Below are 23,559 nucleotides of genomic sequence, written 5' to 3' on the forward strand. Positions count from 1 at the left end.
GAGACTGGGGTCGCGTGCAGCACGCCCCTCAGAGCGCCCTCTGGCGAGGCCCAGGCGCGCGCGAGGCCTTTTCCCGCCCCCCGCCCGCCCCTCGCGCAGCTGCGGATCCCCCACCCGCCCGGCCGGCTCGCCACAGAGGGGCTTCGCTCTCCGACAGTCTCAGAGACTCCGGGAGCCACAGACGGCGCTGGCCCAGGCAGCCGGGCACCGAGCGCCACGGCCGGCCGCGGCTCGTCGGGAGCAGGCGGGCCACGCACACCGGCTTAGGCGGACACAGCCGCGACCCCGTCCGTCCCCGCCCTCGCCGGAGTCCCCAGAACACAACTGACGGGGCAGCTCGGCGCGCGCCCGCACGCCACAACCACGCTCGGCTGGGCGGCCACTTGGCGGGCGTGTGAGGACTTGAGGACGCGCCTCGCCCCGCAGCAGCGAGGCGGCGGCGGCTGCCGGGCTGTGGGTGCGAGCCCCCGGGTCTGGAGCAGAGGGAGGCGCGGACAGAGAGGCAGCAGCGGCGGCAGGAATCGCGCCTGCCTCTCCGCTTCGCAGGCGGCGTCGCCTTTCCGGGCCGCGGCTGGCCGGCCGGCTCTTGTGCGTGTTCCCGGGCCCGGCGCGGGCGCACCATGCTTCGGGCTGGCTTCTAAACGCTGCCACGCCGCCGCCGCGATGATCCCGCCCGAGCTCCCGCAGCAGCAGCAGCCGCAGCAGCAGCAGCTCCAGCCGCCGCCACAGCAGCAGCTCCAGCCGCCGCCGCCGCCGGCCGTGCCGAACCATGTGGTGAGCACCATCGAGAACCTGCCGGCCGAGGGCAGCGGCGGCGGCGGCGGCGGCAGCCTGTCCGCCTCCTCCCGGGCTGGCCTCCGCCAGCGGATCCGCAAAGTGCTGAACAGGTGAGTGGCGTCCCCGGGGTCCCCTCCTGCGAGACCCCCCGAAGACGGCGCCACGACGCACCTCGCGCCTTGGCGGCGAGGCCGCGTCCGTCAGCTTTGTCCCGCAGCCGGCCGGCCGGGCGCCCTGGTGCCCTGCTTGCGGGGGCGTTGTGCGAGCGCCCGGCTGGCCGGTTGGTTGGTTTCGAGCGGGGAGTTTGGGGTCGGGGGAGACACAGGCGCAGTCCTACCTGCCTGGTTTGGGGTTCAGGTCCTCACTCACACCCTTCCCCAGGCGTGTCCCCCTACACCTCACTCCCCTTTTCCTGCTTGCGCCTCAGCTTTGCGCGCCCGGGCCGGCCAGGGCGGGAGCGGGGACGCTCGTCTGGGCTTGCAAGGAGCCCTCCCCTCTTGCTGTCTGTCGCCCGCTCCGCTTGAAGTCTCCTCATTTCAGGGTCCGAGAAGGTGTTCCCGGAGGCTACCACCCCACGGGACGGGAGACCCACTTTTTTCCGCCTGAGCTCTGTCTGGATGCCGCTCCCACTCTTTCTGGTTGAGGGCTAATCGGGAGGGCAGAGTCGTGAGAGCTGGAGGCCTGGCCCCCGACGCGGACAAAGTGCAGAAAAGATTGGGAGCAAGAAGCGTCGGGTGATTCCTGGGCGGCTTCGAGCCAGAGCTGGCGACTGGGCGACCGCGCGTGTCGCCGGCCAGGCGTCTCCCTCCACTGCTGGAATCTGCGCAGTGGAGGCAGCAAGGACGTGGCGTTTTAGGATCAGATCCGGGGTGCTTAAGAAGAGTGACCCTGACTGTCGACTGTGATAGCCAAGGGGTGGGTTCGACTTCGGAAACTTGAAATGGTTGCAAGAGCTGCCCCCACACCCCCACCGATCCCCTCGAAAATGGGTTCTGTGCATTGCGATGCTGGTGCTTCTGAGCTTCCCAGAGCATCATTACGGGGAACGCTCGGTACCGCTGTGCACACAGGTTTCTGTGTGGCACGATTTTGGTGGTGGTGGTGGTGGTGGGGTGCTGAGATTCCGGAGAAATTCACATCGAGCACTCTTGGGCCATCACATTCTTGTATTTTTATGTATACAGACTCAGAAGCTGGAGGGTGGACCCCTTCATTTTAGGTATATGGTTTAATTTAGTTATATTGGGATCCAAATGATTCCAAAGTCCTTTGTGAAGACTTGAGGTGTTTCTCGGCTTACTTGTGGGTCCTATTGCATGTTACCTTTCATATCAAATAAACACAAGGAAATACACTCTTAAGTGAGATTACTTGGTACTAGAAAGTCAGGCTCTGACTTTCCTTTGACTTGTAGTTTAGAATAATGTCTTCCACAACAATGTATTAAAAAGATAATGATTGAATGAGCCAAGATGATGCAGGCAGAGGACTTCTTACATATTCTTACATATTCTTTCTGAATATCTGTGGTATTTTTATAAAAGACACCAGAGTATTGACATGAAAACAAAATATGCATTTAAAAATTGTTGTGTATGTGCCATACCTAGCCAAGGATTATTCCCTACTAATGCATGTTGTGGTGTGTGTCTGTTTGTTTGTATTGTGTATGTGTGTGTGTGTGTGTGTGTGCCAGGCATTTGGTACTGAGCATCAAATTAAGTCAAGTTCCAGTCTCCAGAATATACTTTTAATAGCTAATTTTCATCACTAAACTGGAAAAATCTGGTGCAGACCTTCATTGATTTGTACATGATTACGTTTTAATTGAGTCTGTGAGGGTCATTTTTGGTATATACTGAATTTTAAAGTTTAGGAGAACAAGGCACTGGTTTGAAGGAGATATTTTTATCTTCTTGTCCACTTCTACACATGTAAGATGTTTTGTAATATTTGTTTCACTTCTCTTATTATGAGTCTGAGAATTAGATGAGGTAATATTGAGGAGAAACAATTGGTAAGGTTTAAAGGTCTTCCTCTATTCAACTGATTTCTGTTGTCCAGAAGTCTGTGGAAGCTTCCTGAGCACATAAAGTGACGTCCTTGCATGTGATGAGTAGACATTTGTATTTGAGTTCTATTTGATCTGTGACTTGAGTCATGGTATTTGTAACTTACAGGTATAAATTTTCATAGAAGGAAAGTCAATAACACTTTATTGCAGTGCATCTGTGATGGAACCCTTTAGACTAACATGTTTCTTGTCATTCAAGGATCTTCAGAATTTTCAATATAAAATTTTTCCCCCATCCTTAAAATATTTTTTGAAAAATAGCACCTTTCATGAGTTACTTTGTTGGCCTTTTTTTTTTATGCCATGATTATGACAACAGGAGACAATTTTGTAATGGCTTCTGAGATACTTGACTCTAAGTAAAAGCAAGAATGTGGGGGGTGTAAACTTTTTCAAAATAATTTTTTGGGGAGAGTTTGGGCCACACCCAAAAAAACCTCATATCCAAACCCAAACCCAAAATTGTGTTCATTCCTGGCTCTGTGTTCAGTAGTGACCCCTGGTGGTACTCAGAGGTCCACTTGAAGTGCCACAAATCAAATTTGGGGCAGCTACTTGCAAAAGTAGCTTTACTTCTTTTCGCTAGGCCTGAAAACAGAATATTAAAGATCCACTGTGAGGTCTTAGGTGTAGCTACACTCTGTTTCAACTTTCTAAATGTGTTGAACTAGACAGTGATAACAATAAGGACGACTGGGGTCTAATTTCATATATACATACATATATACATAACTATATATGTAAGTTTATTTTCTCAGAGGTTAAGATGGATTTCTCTTGTTTTTTTTTTTCTACTTCTCTTGACCTAGGCAATGATAACTATAAGGACCAGTGGGGTATAATTTATATATACATATACATCTTTGTTCATTTTCTCAGAGGTTAAGATAATTGTTTCCCTTCCTTACTGCCTTTTCTCTTTTGTTTTCCTAAGACTTCAATTTCCTTCATCTGCACTGTCCTCTCATTTCTTCTAGGCATTAGTTGTTTTCTTTCATATATCACTGGCATGCAGCAACATACTGCTAGCAGGTGAAGTCGCAAATCTGGAAGTTTGTAGCTAATATGAAAAATACCCCTTCAATGTCATCCTGAAGATGTATGCGATTGACAGTGTTCTATTGCTGTGAGCTTGCTAGTAGAGTCTTCAATAAAAAAAGAAGGAATAAGGCATAGCTTCTCTGCTTGTTATTGCTTAGCATCTCAATGGGCAGCCGGCCGGCTGCGGGACAAGCTGAGGTACATAGGATGCCCCAGTGGAATGATGCAAGCCAAGTGAGCTGTGCAAGACTGTTAGAAGCCTGTAAAAAGACTTACCAGCTAACCTAGAGGAAGAAATGCAAACACATTGGTATCTCTAGACAGTGAAGATAGGTAAAGTGAGGCTATGTAAAGAGAATAGTATGAATAATTAAAGGCTACTTTTCAGAAGACTCTTAAAATGCAAACAATGTTTTCATAATAAAAATCTGCATTGTACTATCCTGTGCCATTTTATTTCTTCAATCTAGTTCATACCCATTCCACTAACTTTTCAGACTTGTCGAATTGGACTACTTCATTTTGGGGGTGTTTCTCAGTGATGCTAAGTTGCTTCACTAGTAATTTTTGGCCAACTGTTTGAGCCAATGCAGAGTCTAAGAATGAAATGCTTCTTCGTTCCTGCAGATTTAGGGATTACCTGGGCTATCTTGACAGTGATCATAGCCTCTAGGGCCCACTGAGTGCTATTTGAGGGTCTCCAGGATGCTCAAGGGACCATGTGGTGCCAAAAATTAAACCTATGATGTGCCCTAACCACTGTACTATACATCCTGATCCCTGGATTGCTGCATTTGGTGCTGGTTATTTTCTTTCTTTAATCAGTTAATAAGATATTCATTTTTGTTCTATCTTGTTAAAACTATTTTGCAAATGGGGTTAAAAAGAAATACAGGATAATTTGGAAACCACAGAAAGTACCTTGGGTGGGACACTTACCTTGCATAACATCAACTCGAATTTGATCCTCAGCACTCTCTATATCATCCCCTGAGTTACCAGGAATGATCCTTAAACTCAGAACCAGGAGCAAGCCCTGAGTACTGCCAGGTGTGGCTCCTGTCCTCCCTTAAGAAATGCAAGATTATTTAAATACTGGAATGATTTTATTTTTTTAATTTCCAATGAGTTAGAACAGCATATTGATAAACAGTGGCAAACTCTTCCTTACATTTTTTAGTATCGAATAGTATTTATTTCCCTGACACAGACAAGTAAGATATGACAAAAAAGAAAATACTTTAAGGGCAATAGTTAATGACCCCTGTCACAGAAATGGCTGATACAGGTAGATTTTATAGAAATATACAGCAGTAGGACCGAGAAGATAGCTCAAAGGTCCGGTGCACCATGTTTTACTCATGGATGGGTTCAATATCTAGCACACAAGGTCCCTCAAACATCACTATGGCGTGACTCATGTAGTCCCTGAGCACCGTTGGTTAGTATAATCCAACACACACCCTCTCCAAAAGAAATATACAGAAATGGATACTGATCTGTACAGTATTAGCAGATTTATTTTTCAAAAGGAACTGCTTTCTATAGGAGACATAGCTCAGTGGCAGAACACATGTCTTGCAAAAATTTGCACATACAATGATTAATTAATAAACTGTTCTTGAAATTAATGATAGTTAATTTTGTGTTTTGAATGTGTTTTCTCTTATTTATGTTTTCCCCTGATTTCTAACTTATATTTTGGTTTATTTTTTAAAGTACTAATGGTTTTTCTAATATATCTAAAGGGATATATTGGAAGCTTGAAACAAACCTATACAAAAATCAATATCCTTATAATTATAATCCATACAGTTATATATAATTACATATATAAATATATATGAATATTTTTATAAATATTTTATATATATTTAATTGTTAATCAAGGTAAAAAGAATATGGTGAGTTAAGGACAAGGTTATTCTTAGAGTGAGTTATAGTTGAGGAAGACATATGTTATAATTTAGATGATCTTTTGTTATCAAGTGGGAAGGCTCTGCTAAAAAATTGATGGTGAGGCTCTTTCTCAATCTGCTCCTTCTCACATATGTCAAAATGAAAGGGGAAATCAACTGGTGATGAGGATAATTGGTACAAAATATCAAAATGTAACCAGGTGGTGTTATGATAAACACATATTTTTTAGATTAGTAGTAAACAAAGAATGTCTGAAGTAGGCATTTATTTTTGATTAAGAGACAGAAGTATAAAAATAAGAGTGTATCCATTATACTTTTAATATAGTGTTTAAAGAAATGAATATCTATTTTAAAGGTAAAGGAGTTGAATTTTTCAGTAATTAATGGATAATAAAATGGACATATCTTTGTGTAATTTTTCTCTGACTTTTTAATATCTCTAGCTCTTTTAGTGCCAAGAATCATCATCATAGATGCCTACACTGATTGTAACCAGCTATAGATGGAGATGACACAGAGAATTGACTTGTATGCCTATTATATAGTTCTAAAGTTAATGCAAAGGGTGATTTATTATTTAGTTTCCATTTTTCATAAAAGTGGAGTATACTCGGTAAAAGTACTATCACCAGGATTTAGTTCAGCTATCTCATTTATTTGAGTTCAGGCCAATAAGCATTTACTGTACATTGCTCAGACACATTAATGCTTGATTATGTCTCCAAAAAAGTATTCATAGCCAAATTCTAATAATTGGGGTAGTGATCAATAAATATTAGGTATAATTCTTGACTGTGACATGAATACATGAGCACCCAGTAGAAGCTTTTGTTACTTTTAGTGATTAGGTTCATAAAACAATAAATTTTCACCACTTCAAAGTGTATAGCACAGTAGTGCTATACAACCTTATAGGTGCATTTCATCTTGCAAAACTGAAATTCCATATTCATTTAGCAACGGCTTTCTTTACCTCCTCTTCACTGACCTTGGTATTTTCTATTCTTCTTTCTATTTTTGAGAGTTTGACTCGACTTAGGTAATTCCTATAAGTAGAATCATACAGTATTTGTCCTTTTTTAATATGTAAAAGAAGTTTTGCATTATTTACATAAGAAAAAAAGAAAGGCAATAAAGCAAAGAGAAGAATGAAAAGCAGTAAAGTAGAAAGAGGAAAAACAAAGAAGTGTAAAAGAAGCAAAGAATGAAAGAACAAATAAAGAATCAGCCTAAAGTTTAGTATTGAGTGAGATTTAAATAATTGTAAAATTATACGGAAAAATTATTGTGAATCTTACACGTAACTTTGGAAAGTATTAACATGGAAAAATTTACCATAAAGACCTTAGAAGAGTGGGGGCTGGCGCGATAGCACAGTGGTAGGGCTTTTGCTTTGCACACGGCAGACTCAGGATGGACCTGAGTTCTGTTCTGCCATCCCACGCGATCCCCCGAGCTTGCTAGGAGAGATTTCTGAGCACAGAGCCAGGAATAACCCCTGAACGCCTTCGGGTGTGACCCATAAACTTAAATAAATAAATGTTTTGGGTCCAGAGTGGTAGCACAGTGGTAGGATGTTTGCCTTGTACGCAGCTGAATATGACCAAGGCGGGTTCGATTCCCAAGCATCCCATATGGTACTCTGAGCCAAGAGCATTATCTGAGCACAAAGCTAGGAGTAACCCCTGAGCACCACCAGGTGTGACCCCCCAAAAAAACAAAAAAAAATGAACAACAACAACAAAAAGGACCTTAAGAGGATGTTGAGTTACACCTTATTTTACCTAAAGCAAAGTTTATCTTTGGCTTCTTTGTATCTTTTTAAATTTTTTTTCTTTCTTTAAACATCTTAATAACAAATATGATTGTGATTAGGTTTCAGTCATGTAAAGAACACCCCTTCACCATTGCAACATTCCTACCACCAATGTCCCAAATCTCCCTCCATCCCACCCCACCCCACCTGTACTGCAGACAGGCTTTCCAGTTCCCTCATTCATTTACATGATTATGGTAGTTCTCTGTGAGGTTATTTCTATAACTGCACTCACCACTCGTTGTGGTGAGCTTCATGAAGTGAGCTGGAAGTTCCAGCTCTCCTCTCATTGACTCTGAGGATTGTTGCAAAAATGACTTTTATTTTTCTTAAAACCCAAATGTGAGTGAGACTATTCTGCGTCTCTCTCCCTCTGACTTATTTCACTCAGCATGATAGATTCCATGTATATCCATGTATAGGAAAATTTCATGACTTCATCTGTCCTGATGGTTGCATAATATTCCATTGTGTGTATGTACCACAGTTTCTTTAGCCATTCGTCTGTGGAAGGGCATCTTGGTTGTTTCCAGAGCCTGGCTATTGTGGGTACTGCTGCAATAAATATAGGTGTGAGGAAGGGGTTTTTGTGTTGTATTCTTGTGTTCTTAGGGTATATCCCTAGGAGTAGAATAGCTGGGTCGAATGGGAGCTCAATTTCCAGATTTTGGAGGAATCTCCATATCGCTTTCCATAGAGGTTGGACTAGATGGCATTCCCACCAGCAGTGGATAAGAGTTCTTTTCTCTCCACATCCCCACCAGCACTGATTGTTTTCATTCTTTGTGATGTGTGCCAATCTCTGTGGTGTGAGATGGTATCTCATCATTGTTTTGATTTGCACCTCCCAGATGATTAGTAACGAGGAGCATTTTTTCATGTGCCTTTTGACCATTTTAATTTTTTTTTATCGAAGTGTCTGTTCATTTCTTCTCCCCATTTTTTGATGGGATTAGGTGTTTTTTTTCTTTTTTTCTTTTTTTTATTTTTATTTTTAATTATGAGAACAAGGATGCAAAGAAAGAGGACAAGGTAAAGTTACAGTGGAAGGACAATCACCCATAACATAATTCTCAGAAGTCCCCTTGCTGATATCTTAACTTTGAAATTTCAGCCAAAGAACATTAAGACAGAATCCATGTACAATTACTTTGTCCCTCAAGTCCCCAGATTGTAACACATTATAATATTTCTTAACAGCACACAAGGCAATCCAAAGCCATAAAACTTACGTAATTCCTTAAACATTACAGGCATAGTATTTTCTTACATTTCCATATACATGCATATTAGCTTAAGTTAACCTCAAATTTTAAGTGAGTTCTTTTTAAGGATTAGAGTCAAAGGAGCACAGTAAAAATGGTGTTAGAGTGGCAATTGTTGTTTGCATAGGCCCACCAAAATATGAGGGACATGGAAATAAATAACCTTGGCCTAAATACAAAGAGACCCGACCCCTGAAGTTTCCTGGCACAAGACCAACTCTAGGCTCCAGGCAAGCTAGATCGTCCAAACCAAGACATTGTCTGTAATGCCAATACACTTTTATTTTTCACACAGTCTCTGTTGTTGGTATCATGTTTCTGTATTAAAGATCCTGGAATCTGCATATCCTACATTGAAGTCAGGATGTGGAGCGTCCTCTCGTTTCACCTCACAATCAAAGGGCAATGCAGGGAGCCCTGTCCTGTAAGCAGGTCGTTGTTGTTGTTAAGTCTTCTCAGTGTTAAGGGAAGTCTCTTTTGAGCAGGTCGATGTCTGAGCAGTGTAGGGTCTTCCATGGTAGAGGACTGCTTCCAGGTGATGTTATAGACCAGCCTGGATGTTTTGTGGATGGCTTCCCTGGTTCAGGTGTTTTTTTCTTGTAAAGTTCTGTCAGTGCCCTGTATATTTTGGATATTAGCCCCTTATCTGATGGGTGCTAGGTGAATAGTTACTTCCACATGGTGGGTGGCTCTTGTATCCTGTTTCTTTTGAGGTGCAGAAGCTTCTCAGCTTAATGTATTCTCATCTGTTGATCTCTGCTTCCACTTGTTTGGAAAGTGCAGTTTCATCTTTGAAGATGCCTTTAGTCTCAATGTCATGGAGTGTTTTACCGATGTGTTGTTCTATATACCTTTTGGTAGTAGGTCTGATATCAAGGTCTTTAATCCATTTGGATTTTACCTTCTTACATGATGTTAACTGGGGTCTATGTACACTTTTTTGCAAGTGGCTAACCAGTTCTGCCAGCACCACTTGTTGAAGAGGTCTTCCCTGCTTCACCTAGGATTTCTTACTCCTTTGTCAAAAATTAGGTGATTGTATGTCTGGGGATCATTGTCTGAGAACTCAAGCCTATTCCACTGATCTGAGGGTCTGTCTTTATTCCAATACCATTCTGTTTTGATAAATATTGCTTTGTAGTACAGTTTAAAGTTGGGGAAAGTAATGCCTCCCATATTCCTTTTTCCTAGGAGCGCTTTAGTTATTCGAGGGTGTTTATTGTTCCAGATGAACTTCATAAGTGTTTGATCCACTTCTTTGAAGAATGTCATGGGCATTTAAGGGGATCGCATTAAATCTGTATAATGCTTTGGGGAGTATTGCCATTTTAATGATGTTAATCCTGCCAATCCATGAGCAGGGTATGTGTTTCCATTTTTGTGTTTCCTCTCTTATTTCTTGGAGCAGGGCTTTATAGTTTTCTTTGTACAGGTCTTTCACGTCTTTCGTCAAGTTGACTCCAAGGTATTTGAGTTTGTGTGGCACTAATGTGAATGGGATTGCATTCTTGACGTCCATCTCTTCCCTATCATTATTGGTGTATAAAAAGGCCATTGATTTCTGTGTGTTAATTTTGTAGCCTGCCACCTTGCTATATGACTCTATTTTTTCTAGAAGCTTTTTGGTAGTCTTTAGGGTTTTCTAAGTAGAGTATCATGTCATCTGTAACCAGTGAGATCTTGACTTCTTCCTTTCCTATCTGGATTCCCTTGATATCTTTTTCTTGCCTGATTGCTATAGTAAGCACTTCCAGTACTATGTTGAATAGGAGTGGTGAAAGTGGACAGCCTTGTCTTGTACCAGAATTTAGAGAATATTATCCATTGAAGATATTTGCCATTGGCTGTGTTAGTTGGCTTTAACTAGATTGAGAAAGGTTCCTTTCATTCCCATCTTGCTGAGAGTTTTGATCAAGAATGGGTGTTGGACCTTATCAAATGCTTTCTCTGCGTCTATTGATATGACCATTTGATATTTTTCTTGTTGTTGATGTTGTGTATGATGTTGACAGATTTATGGATGTTAAACCATCCTTGCATTCCTGGGATGAAACCTACTTGTTCGTAGTGTATGATCTTCTTGATGATGCATTGGATCCTATTTGCCAGGATTTTGTTGAATATCTTTGCATCTGCATTCATCAGAGATATTGGTCTCTAATTTTTTTTTTTTGCAACATCTCTGTCTGGTTTTGATATCAAGGTGATGTTGGCTTCGTAAAAGCTGTTTGGGAGTGTTCCCGTTTTTTCAATTTCATGGAAGAGCCTGGTAATAGCTTCTCTTGAAAGGTTTGAAAGAATTCATTAGTAAATGCATCTGGGCCTGGGCTTTTCTTTTTGGGCAGATGTTTGATTACAGTTTCAATTACCTCAGTAGTGATGGGGGTGGTTATATATGCTACATCCTCTTTACTTAACTGTGGAAGGTTATAAGTGTCCAAGAATTTTACCATTTCTTCAAGGTTCTCATGTTTAGTAGCATAAAGTTTCTCAAAGTAGTCTCTTATTACCCTTTGGATATCTGCAATATCGGTTGTGATCTCCCCCTTTTCATTTCTAATACGGGTTATCTGGTTTCTCTCTCTCTCTCTCTCTCTCTCTCTCTCTCTCTTTCTTTGTGAGTTTTGCCAATGGTCTATCAATCTTGTTTCTTTTTTCAAAGAACCAACTTCTGCTTTCATTGATCTTCCGGATTGTTTTTTGGTTTTCCACTTCATTGATTTCTGCTTTCAGTTTTGTTATTTCCTTCTGTCTCCCTATTTTTGTGTCCTTTTGTTGGCCATTTTCTAATTTTATGAGCTGCGTCATTAAGTTATTCAGGTATGTCCCTTCTTTCTTCCTCATGTGTGCTTGTAAAGCTATAAGTTTTCCTCTCAGGACCACTTTGGCTGTGTCCCATAGATTCTGGCAGTTTGTGTCCTCATTATCATTTGTTTTCCAGGAAAATTTTGATTTCCTCTTTGATTTAATTTCGGACCCACTGGTTGTTCAATAGCAGGCTGCTTAATTTCCAATTGTTAAAGTTTTTCTTCTGTGTGCCTTTGTAGTTTACATCGAATTGTAGAGCCTTGTGGTCAGCAAAGGTAGCATGCAAGGTTTCTATCCTCTTGATTTTATGAAGGTATGTTTTATGTGTCAGCATGCAGTCTATCCTAGAGAATGACCCATGTACATTGGAGAAGAATGTGTATCCAGGTTTTTTTGGGGGTGGAGTGTCCTATATATATCTGCTAGTCCTCTTTCTTCCATTATTCTTTTCAGGGCTAGTATGTTTTTGTTGGGTTTCAGTCTGGTTGACCTATCAAGTGTTGACAGGGCCGTGTTTAGGTCTCCCACAATTATTGTTTTATTATTATTAAGGTCTTCTTTCAGATTTGTCAGTACTTGTATTAGATAATTTGCTGGTCTCTCATTGCATGCTTATATGTTTAATAGTCTGATTTCTTCCTGTTGCACATATCCCTTTATTAGTACATAGTGTCCATCTTTGTCCCTTACAACTTTTCTGAGTATAAAGTTGGTGTCATCAGATATTAATATGGCCACCCCAGCTTTTTTAAAGGTGTTGTTTGATTGGATGATTTGCCTCCAGCCTTTGATTTTGAGTCTATGTTTGTTCTGACTATTCAGATGTGTTTCTTGTAGGCAGCAGAAGGTTGGATTCATCTTTTTAACCCATTTTGCCACTCTTTGTCTTTTAATTGGTTAATTTAGTCCATTGACATTGAGGGAGATGATTGTCATAGGATTTAATGTCATAAGTTTGCTGTGTTTGTTGGTCTCTCTTGTCTTAAAGTAGACCTTTCAGTTTTTCCTTTAAGGCTGGATTTTCATCTGTGAAGTTTCTGAGCTGTTTTTTATCCATGAAGCTATGTATCCTTCCTTCATACCTAAATGTGAGTTGGGCTGGATGCAGTATTCTCAGTGAGGCATCCATTTTATTCAGTCTTGTCACAATATCCCACCACTGTCTTCTGGCCTTGAGAGTTTCTTGTGACATGTCTGTTGTAAGTCTTAGGGATGCTCCTTTGAATGTAATTTCCCTTTTTGAGCTTTCTGCTTTCAGTATTCTATCTCTATCTATGGGATTTGTCATTGTAATGAGGATGTGTCTTGGGGTATTTTTCTTTGGGTCTCTTTTAGCTGGTACTCTTTGGGCATGCAGGATTTGATTGCATGTAGTCTTTAACTCTAGGAGTAAATCTTTGATGATATCTTTGACAGTTGATTCTTCCTGGAGATCTTCTAACTGGGCCTCTGGGACTTCAATGATTCTTATGTTATTTCTGTTGAGTTTATCAAAGACTTCTATTTTTATCTGTTCACATTCCTTGAGTACTTTTTCCATTGCCTGATCGTTTGTCTTAATGTTTTTTTTTTCCAATTTCTTCTGCTGTGTTGAGTTTTTCTGCATCTCATCTTCCATTACGCTGATTCTGTCCTCAGCTGCTGTTACCCTCCTGGAGAGGCCATCCACTGAGTTTTTCAGTTGAGCTACCGTGTTTTTCAGATCTGTTATTTTAGTTTGAAGTTTTCTGATTTCTCTCTTTGTGTTCTTTTCAGATCGATCTATGCTTTCTTTGAGTTCTACAAACATCTTCCATATTTCTATTCTAAGTCTCTTATCCGAGAGGTTGATCAGATGGTTGGAATTTTTTTAGGTCATCCAAGCTATCGTCTTCATTCTCTTTGCATGGTGGTTGCCTGTGAGGTTTCCCCATTGTCATGCTGTAGTGTGGTTTTTCCTGCGTGTTGTGGTGGAGTTCATTGTTTAGAAAGAGTGCACGGGCCACGCTCTTCTGCTGTCTCTAGTTGACAGTTTTTTTTGGGTGCTCTCTCTAGGCCTCTGAGGAGACCTTCAGGTATTCAAGAAACACAGACAGGCACAGCAAAGATTTTCCTTGAAGTCCTCAGAGTGATCAAAGGCACAGCAGGGCGGAGCCTCCGCAGGCCAGAGGGCTGAACTTACTGCTTGGTGACCTCCACAGCCAGACTTTACTCACTCACTTGCTGGGCAGCTTTAGAATGCAGTTTTTGGGGTTTGCTCCCTAGGCCTCTTAGGAGAGCTTCAGGTATTCTAGAAACACAGACAGTCACAGCATAGATTTCCCTTGAAGTCCTCAGAGTGGTATTTGTCGTCCCCCCCCCCTTTTTTTTTTTTTTTTTTTGGTTTTTTGGGCCATACCTGGTCGTGCTCAGGGGTTACTCCTGGCTGTCTGCTCAGAAATAGCTCCTGGCAGGCACGGGGGACCATATGGGACACCGGGAATCGAACCAACCACCTTTGGTCCTGGATCGGCTGCTTGCAAGGCAAACACCACTGTGCTATCTCTCCAGGCCCACATTTGTCCTTTTTTTACTCCGTTCTTTCACTAAGCATCATAACTTAGATCTATCTTGATCCTCCATGATTCCTCTATGTTCTTGAAGATGACAGGTGTTCCTTTTTTTAAGACTAAATAATATTTTGGCTGTTAACTCTTAATCAGTTACATAGTTTATAGTTTATAAATTCTTTTTTGGGGGGAGGTTGAGAGTGAGGAGCAGGGAGGGCATTGGGCCATAGCCAAAAGTTGCTCAAGTCTTTTCCTGTATTCCTGGGTCTGCATTCAGGAATAACCTGTGGTGGTATTTGGGGGGACTTTATGTGGTACTGGGGATAAAACCAGCAAGTTTGCAAGGCAATGCTTTAACTTTTATAATATCTTTCTCTCCCTCTTAATAAAAATTTTCTTTCATCCTGTAGGTTTCTTTTTTTATCTTCTTTTTCTTCTTTTTTACTATGCATGTTTATGAATTCATTTTTTAAAATGTTTATTTTGCAGTGAAGTATCTTGTGTAGGACACATGCATGATATGCTACTTTTTTTTAAGTATGGACTCTTTTGATTGATTTATTTATTTATTTTTAAATTTCTTTATTTTAAATGCAGTGGTTTCCAGAATTGCTCATAATATTTTTTTTGACACTTAATGTTCCAACACCAATCTCATCACCAGTCTAACAATCCTCCAACATTGTCACCAGTTTCTGAACTTGCATAAAGCCTGCCTATTGGCCGGAACAAATAATTTTATTAATATTGCTTGATACAACTAAACGGAAATAGAATTATAATAAAAGGCTTCCTGGTTTCCTGACCGAGGCTGCTGAGGAAGATCCCAGTGAACTTAATCCAATCAAGTCGCACCAGCAAGGTGGGCTGTCTCTGTCCACAAGGGTAGTGCCAGATTCCTACTTATAAAGGACCCCTGCACTTCTTCATACTTGGCTTCTTGATTTCCTGCCTGAGGCTGCTGAGGAAGACCTCAGTAAGCTTAATCCCACCAAGGCTCACCAGCAAGATAGGTTGTCTCCGCCCACAAAATGCGGTGCCAGAAGAACGAGGCTGCTCCACTTTGCACCAGTACACAACTTCTAGCCAATGAACTACACCATTATGCATAGGAAAATCCACACTACAAGTGAGACACTGGGCAGGCCAACTCCATGCATAAAGAATGAAGATGGTAGCTCTGATGACCTGAGAAAAGCCAACCACCTAGTTAGCTTCTCAGATAAGGAGTTTAGAGAAGAAATATGAATGATGCTCATAGAACTCAAAGAAAGCATAGATCAAGCTGAGAATACCACAAACATAGAAATCAGAAAACTTCAAACTAAAATAATGGGTCTGAGAAACTCAATAGAGGAAATGAAAGCCTCAATAGAAAGCCTCTCCAACAGAGTAATAGCAGGAGAGGACAGAATCAGTGACCTGAAAGATGAGATGCATAACAACTCCATACAACAGAAGAGATTGGAAAAGAGCCTTAAAGATTATGATCAAACAATGAAAAAAAATACTGAAAGAATGTGAACAGATAAAATAGAAGTTGGGCCCGGAGAGATAGCACAGCAGCGTTTGCCTTGCAAGCAGCCAATCCAGGACCAAAGGTGGTTGGTTCGAATCCCATATAGTCCCCCGTGCCTGCCAGGAGCTATTTCTGAGCAGACAGCCAGGAGTAACCCCTGAGCACCGCCAGGTGTGGCCCAAAAACCAAAAAAACAAAACAAAACAAAACAAAACAAAAAAACAGAAGTCTTTGATAAACTCAACAGAAACAACATAAGAATCATTGGTGTCCCAGAGACTGAGGAAAAAATTTCCCAGGAAGAATCAACAATCAAGGACATCATTGCAGAGAAATTCCTAGAACTAAATACTGCATGCAGCCAAATTCTGCATGCCTAAAGAGGACCAGCTAGAAGAGACCCAAAGAAAAGCACCTCAAGACACATCCTAGTCACAATGATGAATCATGCAGATAGGGATATAATTATGAAAGCAACAAGATCACAAAGGGAAATTACATTAAAGGAGCCTTCTTAAGACTTACAGTGAACTTGTAGCAGAAACCCTCAAGGCCAGAAGGCAGTGGTGCGATATAGTGACAAAACTCAATGAAATGAATGCTTAGCCTAGAATCCTGCATCCAGCCAGACTCTCAAATTTGACAGACGTGTACATAGATTCACAGATAAACAACAGCTCAGAAACTTTACAAACTCAAAACCAGCCTTAAAAGAAAACTAAAACGTCTACTTTAAGACAAGACACCAACAGGCACACAAAACTACTATATAAAGATGATGTTCAATCCCATGACAATTATTTCTCTCAATGCCAATGGACTAAATGCATCAGTTAAGAGACACAGAGAGGCAAAATGGATCAAAATCTGAATCCAACATTCTGCTGCCTACAAGAAACACATCTGAATAGTCTGAAAATATATAGACTCAAAATCAAAGGTTGGAGGAAAATTATCCAAGCAAACAGCTCCCTTATAAAAGCTGGAGTGGACATATTGGTATCTGATAACATAAACTTTAGACTCAGGAAAGCTATAAGGGACAAAGATGGATATTTTGTACTAATCAAGGGATATGTACAACAGGAAGAAATTACCCTCTTAAACACATATGCACTCAATGAGGGACCAGCAAAGTACTTAATAGAATTTTTGACAAATCTGAAAGAAGACATCAATAGTAACACAATAATAGTGGGGACCTCAACACTGCCCTGTCACCCCTTAATAGGTCAACAAGGCTGAAATCCAACAAGAATATACTAGCTATGAAAGGATAAATGGAAGAAAGTGGATGTGTGTGTGTGTGAGTAAGTGAGTGTATGTGTATACATATATATATATATATATATATATATGGCACTCTATCCCCAATAACTGGATACACATTCTTCTTTAAAGCACATGGGTTATTCTCCAGGATAGACTATATGCTAGCCCATAAAACATATCTCCATAAAAATCAACAGGATAGAAATCGTAAAGACAACCTTCTCAGATCACAGTGCACCAAAATAGAAGTAAACTATAAAGGTACACAGAATTAAAACTTCAACACCCCCCCCAAAAATTTTAAAGGGCCCAGAGAGATAGCACAGCAGCATTTGCCTTGCAAGCAGCCAATCCAGGACCTAAGGTGGTTGGTTTGAATCCCAGTGTCCCATATGGTCCCTCGTGCCTGCCAGGAGCTATTTCTGAGCAGATAGCCAGAAGTAACCCCTGAGCACTGCCAGGTGTGACCCAAAAAACAAAATCAAAACCAAAAAAAAAAAAAAACCTTCAACACCTGGAAATTAAACAGCTTACTTTTGAACAACCCGTGGTTAGGGTTGAAATCATAGAGGAAATAAAAGTATTTCTGAAACAAATGCCAATGGAGACAAAAATTATCAGAATTTATGGGACCTAGCAAAAACAGTATTAAAAGGAAAATTATAGGTTTGCCAGCACACATCATGAAGGAAGAAGTGTTTTATATGAATAGCTTAATGACACAACTTATAAAATTATAATATGATGAACAGAAAGAACCAAAAATAGATAGGCAGAAGGAAATCACAAAGCTGAAAGCAGAAATCAATGAAGTGGAAATCCAAAAAGCAATCTAAAGGATCAACAAAAGCAAAATTTGGTTTTTATAAAATATAAACAAGATTGATAAACCACTAGTAAAAATCACAAAGAAAAGGAAAGAGAGAAATGCAATAAACTGGATTAGAAATGAATAGGGTAAATTACTATAGATAAGGCAGAGATCCAAAGGGTACTCAGAAACTGCTTTGAGAAAATCTTTGCCATGAAACATGAGAACCTGGAAAGAATGGATAAATTCTTGGACTTATATAATCTCCCATGGTTAAACCAGGTTGATCTAGCATATCTAAACAGATCCATCACTGCTGAGGAAATTAAAATGGTAATCGAAAGTCTTCCCAAAAACAAAAACCCAGGCCCAGTTGGATTCAATAACGAATTCTTTCAAACCTTTCAAGAGGCCTACAACCAATATTTTTTAGGTTCTTTCAGGATATTGAAGAAAAAGAAACATTTGAAATAGGTTTTACAAAGCTAACATCACCCTGATACCAAAAGCAGATGGAGATGCTGCAAAAACAAAACAAAACAAAAACAAAACCCAAACAAACAGACAAAGTCAGACCAATATCCCAGATGAACACAGATGTAAAGATCCTCAACAAAATCCAGGCAAATGAGATCCAATGCCTCATTAAGGTCATATACCACAACTAAGTATTTTTCATTCCAGGAATGCAAGGATGGTTCAGCATACAAAAATCAATCAACATACTACACCATATAAAAAAAAAAGAAAAAGAAAAGCCATGTGATCATAGATCATATCAATAGATGCAGAGGAAGCATTCAATAAGTTCCAACACCATTCTTGATAAAAATACTCTCATCAAGATTGGAAAGGAAGGAATTGTTTTCAATATAGTCAAGGTTGTCTATCACAAGCCAATGGCAAATATTAATCTCAATGGAGATAAACTAAAATCTTTAAATATTTTCTCTAAAATCTGGTACAAGACAAGGCTGCCTTCTCTCACCACTCCTATTGAACATAGTACTGGAAGTTCTTTTTTTGTTTGTTTTTGTTTGTTTGTTTTGAGTCACACCCAGCAGCACTCAGGGGCCACTCCTGGTTCTACGCTCAGAAATCACTCCTGGCAGGGTAAGGGGACCACATGGGATGCCGGGATTTGAACCACCGTCCTTCTGCATGCAAGATGAATGCCATACCTCCATGCTATCTCTCCGGCCCATTGTGATGGAAGTTCTTATGATAACCATTAGGCAAGAAAAAGATATAAAGGGCATCTAGATAGAAGAGGAAGAAATAAAGCTCTCACTGTTTGCAGGTGAAATGATACTATATATAGAAAATCCAAAAGACTATTAAAAGGCTTATAGTAACAATAGATTCATATAGCAAAGTGGCAGGTCACAAAATTAACACACAAAAATCAATGGCCTTCTTTTACATCAATAATGACAGAGAAGAAATGGACATTAAAAAACCAATCCCAGTCTTGGCTTTTGTACAGACCAAAGGGTGACAAGTCTTCTGATTTTTTCTCATCGTTAGCTGGTGAGGTAGGGTAACCTGCTTTTAGATCAAGTTGTTCCCAATTTCCTCATTGTCAGGATATCCTATTAGAGCTGGACCATGTTGATGTTTGTGAGCAGTATTAAAGATGTCCCAGATGGGATTTGGTTTCTGTAGCTGTTGTGAAGAACTGGGTCGTTTCTATGTTTGGGATCCAGGGTTCCAGGCTGGACGGTCGGCGTCTAATCACCTGGGGTCTAAGTTGGATCCACATGACATATATTCAAGGTGGGAGATGCCCCTGTGTTGTAAAAAGGTATGAGTTCTTTTCCCTAGTAGATAAAAGCCCATTTTTAAACTTCACCTTACCCCTTTATTTAGTGTGCCTTTGCAGGAAGAAATGGTGCTACATTATATTGCCGAGAATGGCTGATAGAACCATGACCGGGCAGTATGTATCCTGGGACCAAGAAAAAAACCCTAGTCTAGGGTTTGACCTAAGACCTGCACAACAACCATGATTTCTAATTCCAGAGGTATGACTGAGACAGTAGCAACTGAATGGGTCTTCTGGTAACATAACAAAAGACACTATCCCAGGCTCCATCCTAGGATCAGCGCAAGGACCAAGACCACCAACCACAGAAGATGGATTAAAATGACACTAAGGGAACAGAAATTCTAGAACCACAAAGAAAGACTTCACCATAAGTTCCATAAGTTCCATCCTTGACCTGTGCAGAGACGGAGATCTCTAAATACAGAGACCTTATTTTACCACCCAGGATGGAGCAGAAGTCTCCCATACACCAGAAAAGCACCAACAGGAGAGTAAATGAACTAGAAAGGAGTCTGTAGTTAATCCCATGACAATATACTCCAAGGGTGGAGAAACCCTGTATCTCTTAGGCCAAGGGAATTCTTTTTCGAATGACTCCAATGTTTACTGTGCCTATGCAGGAGGGGAAAATGAGAGAGAGAGAGAGAGAGAGAGAGAGAGAGAGAGAGAGAGAGAGAGAGAGAGAGACAAAAGCACAAAGCACAAAATAGGGGCTGGAGAGAGAGAGAAGGAGAGAGAGAGACAGAGAGAGAGAGAGAGAGAGAGAGAGAGAGAGAGAGAGAGAGAGAGAGACAAAAGCACAAAATAGGGGCCGGAGAGATAGCACAGTGGTAAGGCATTTGCCTTAGACGCAGAAGGAAGGTGGTTCGAATCCCAGCATCCCATATGGTCCCCTGTGCCTGTCAGGGGCAATTTCTGAGCATAGAGCTAGGAGTAATCCCTGAGCGCTGCTGGTGTGACCCAAAAACCAACCCCCCCCCAAAAAAAGCACAAAATAATTATTTTATTTTATTTTATTTATCTAGCTTTTGTCGATTTCTTTGATTTGGTGTGGATATTGAACTGGTTGTCTCCATTTTTATTTATTTATTTCTTCTTCTTTTTTTTACTTTTGTTTTGTGCTTTGTCATGTTTTTTATCTCAGTGTCCATGGCAAGTATGTGGTGCCTATCTTTATTGCGTAGTGCTCACTGGATATTTTATTTGGTACTTCTTTTTATACTGATGCAGTGTTCCACCTTCTTTTCCCCCTTCATCTCTCAAACCGAGGATGAAAGCCTCTAGAAGGTCTCCGCCCATTTTCGGCATATTTAATTTTTTTACCCCATTTTATTACTTTTCTCTTCTTTAAACAAAACCACATAACCTTAACTATTTAGTCCCACCTCCCAGTTAGAGGGGGATATAATGGAGGTACCATGACCAAACAGTTGAAAGATCACCAAGTACTAAGCTAGGCACAAAGGGGACCACTCATTCTAGCAGCCCCGGGGGTGAGGGTGAAAGCTATGGGAGGCAGGATGGGAGCGGAGGTGGAGGGAGGACAATTCGGTGGTGGGAATTCCCCTGATTCAATGTTAATATGTACCTAAAATATTACTGTGAACAATATGTAAGCCACTATGATTAAAATAAAAAATATGTTAAAAAAAAACAGTCCCATTCAAACTAGTGTCACACAATCTCAGATATCTTGAAGTCAACTTAATTAAAGAGGCAAAAACCTCTACAATGAAAACTACAAAAGTCTGCTTCAAGAAATAAGAGGACCCAAGGAAATGGAGACACATACCCTGCTTATGGATTGGGAGGATTAACATTATTAAATTGGCAATATTCCCCAAAGTATGTACAGATTTAATGCAATCTAAATATACCCATGCATTCTTCAAAGAAGTGGATCACACACTCTTGAAATGGATGGCATCACTTTCCTCAATTTTAAATTGTATTACAAATCATTAGTCATTAAAACATCATTATATTGGAATAAAAACAGACCCTCAGATCAGTGGAATAGACTTGAGTATTCAGAGAATGTTTCCCTTATATGCAATCAATTAATCTGTGATAAAATGGTGAGAAATTCAGGGGCCTCAGTGGTGGTGCAAAGTGGTAAGGCGTCTGACTTGTGCACTCTAACCTAGGATGGACTGCAGTTCAATCTCCTGGTGTCCCATAAAGTCCCTCAAGCCAGGAACAATTTCTGAGCACATAGCCAGGAGTAGCCCCTGAGTATCACTGGGTGTGGCCCTTCAAAAATACAAACCAAAACAAAACAAATAACAACAAAAAATGGCAAGAAATGCAAAATGGAGCAAATAAGTGGTGGTGGGACAACTGGTCAGCCACTTGCAAAATTTTTTTTCTATACATGGACATACATGGAATCTATTATGCTGAGTGAAGTAAGTCAGAGGGAGAGAGAGATATACACAGAATAGTCTCAATCATCTATGGGTTTTAAGATAAACAAAAGACATTATTGTAATAATGCCTAGAGACAACAGAGATAGACCTGGAAGGACCAGCTCTCAATGTGAAGCTCACCACAAATAGTGGTAGTGTAGTTATAGAGATGACTATAGTATCATGACAATGTTAATGAATGAGAGAAGTAGAATGACTGTCAAATACAAGCAAGGTTTTGGAAAGGAGGGAGTTCGGGGCAATTAGTGGTGGGAATGTTACACTGGTGAATGGGGGTGTTCTTTTCATGACTGAAACCCAACTACAATAATGTATGTAATCATGGTGCTTAAATAAAGAAAAAAATAAAAAAAAATTATGTAAAAAAGTCATGAAAAGAAAATTTATGAAAATTGTTATATTTTGCAATGGGCTACTAAGCTGTTTATTGCTTCTGTTGTTGGTTTTGTTTGCAGAACCTATGTGGATTCTATGATATTGCATATCTTATTTAGTGTATTCCTACTGGGAAATCAGTATTAAAATTATGTGGGTGTTTTGAAGCCCCCAATCCAGGACTTTGAGGATCTGTGGAACTGGGCTGATAAGCTCATACAGTGGCAGCAGTGGCCATGGGCGTGGCTGCTGGAACTTGTATAAGTACAGAAGTGTGGGAGCAGTGGATGGGAGAAATTGCTCACCTTGGCTCCAAAGATTCCCTGGTGAAATTTTTATCCTTAAAAACACGTATCTGGAGTTTTAGGAAGTTAGGAGGAGGTTTAGAGGAAAAGTGGTGAAACTGGGCCAATGGTGTGGCAGCAGTTGTAGGGTATGTCTGTGAGTGCAGCTTGCCAGGGCTTCCGAAGGTTGAGGATCTTGCTCTGTGCCCCTCTCAAGGGACCTCAGTGTGTTTAGCTGTGAAAGTGGTATATTCATGAGTTTTTTTGCTGCTAATTTTGACTCTTTTTCGAGAGTTAGATGTGTCTATGGTGCTGGTTGCTTGGGCAGAGATGTTGGGCATGAATATATTCTTGGTCTACTTTAACCAGGTAACCTGGCATATGTTTTAATAGAGTGTGATATAATATGTAAATAAAATTTTTATGCAAGATGCCTAATTGTATGTTTACAAATGTTTAGATACTGAAATCATAATTTTCAGTATGAAATCTATTATATTTCTTATTTTGTCATTTTAATCTATATAGGGACTACTTGAATGTATAATAGTTCAGAAGAAATTTTATGAAAACAGCAAAAATTAATATAATTTAGAAAGATTTTTCCTAGAAAAATACTATGCTCCAATTATTGGCAGCATAAATGTAATTTAAGAATATTATATATTAGCATTTTGGTAAGTGTTTTAGTTTGTTCTTGAACCATTTGCAGCATTGTTTAGGGCTACTTCTAGATTTTGCTTGGGGATCACTTTCTACTCAAGGGAATGTAGTGACAGGGATTAAAGTTGTTTCACCACATTCATTGT

At 40.5% G+C, this 23,559-nt stretch overlaps 1 protein-coding gene across 1 annotated transcript in view; it reads left to right on the plus strand.

Moving 5' to 3' along the window:
- The first annotated feature begins 659 nt into the window (after nt 1-659).
- The window catches only part of SLC35F1 (solute carrier family 35 member F1), a 491,181-nt gene continuing 468,281 nt past the window's right edge, over nt 660-23,559 (plus strand). Inside the window, exon 1 of the mRNA XM_049771361.1 lies at nt 660-887. Within this exon, the coding sequence (XP_049627318.1) occupies nt 664-887 (224 nt within the window). The 5' untranslated portion in view covers nt 660-663. The remainder of the gene's footprint in view (nt 888-23,559) is intronic.

Source organism: Suncus etruscus, chromosome 4 (genome assembly GCF_024139225.1).
Source record: "Suncus etruscus isolate mSunEtr1 chromosome 4, mSunEtr1.pri.cur, whole genome shotgun sequence".
NCBI classification, from domain to species: Eukaryota; Metazoa; Chordata; class Mammalia; order Eulipotyphla; family Soricidae; genus Suncus; species Suncus etruscus.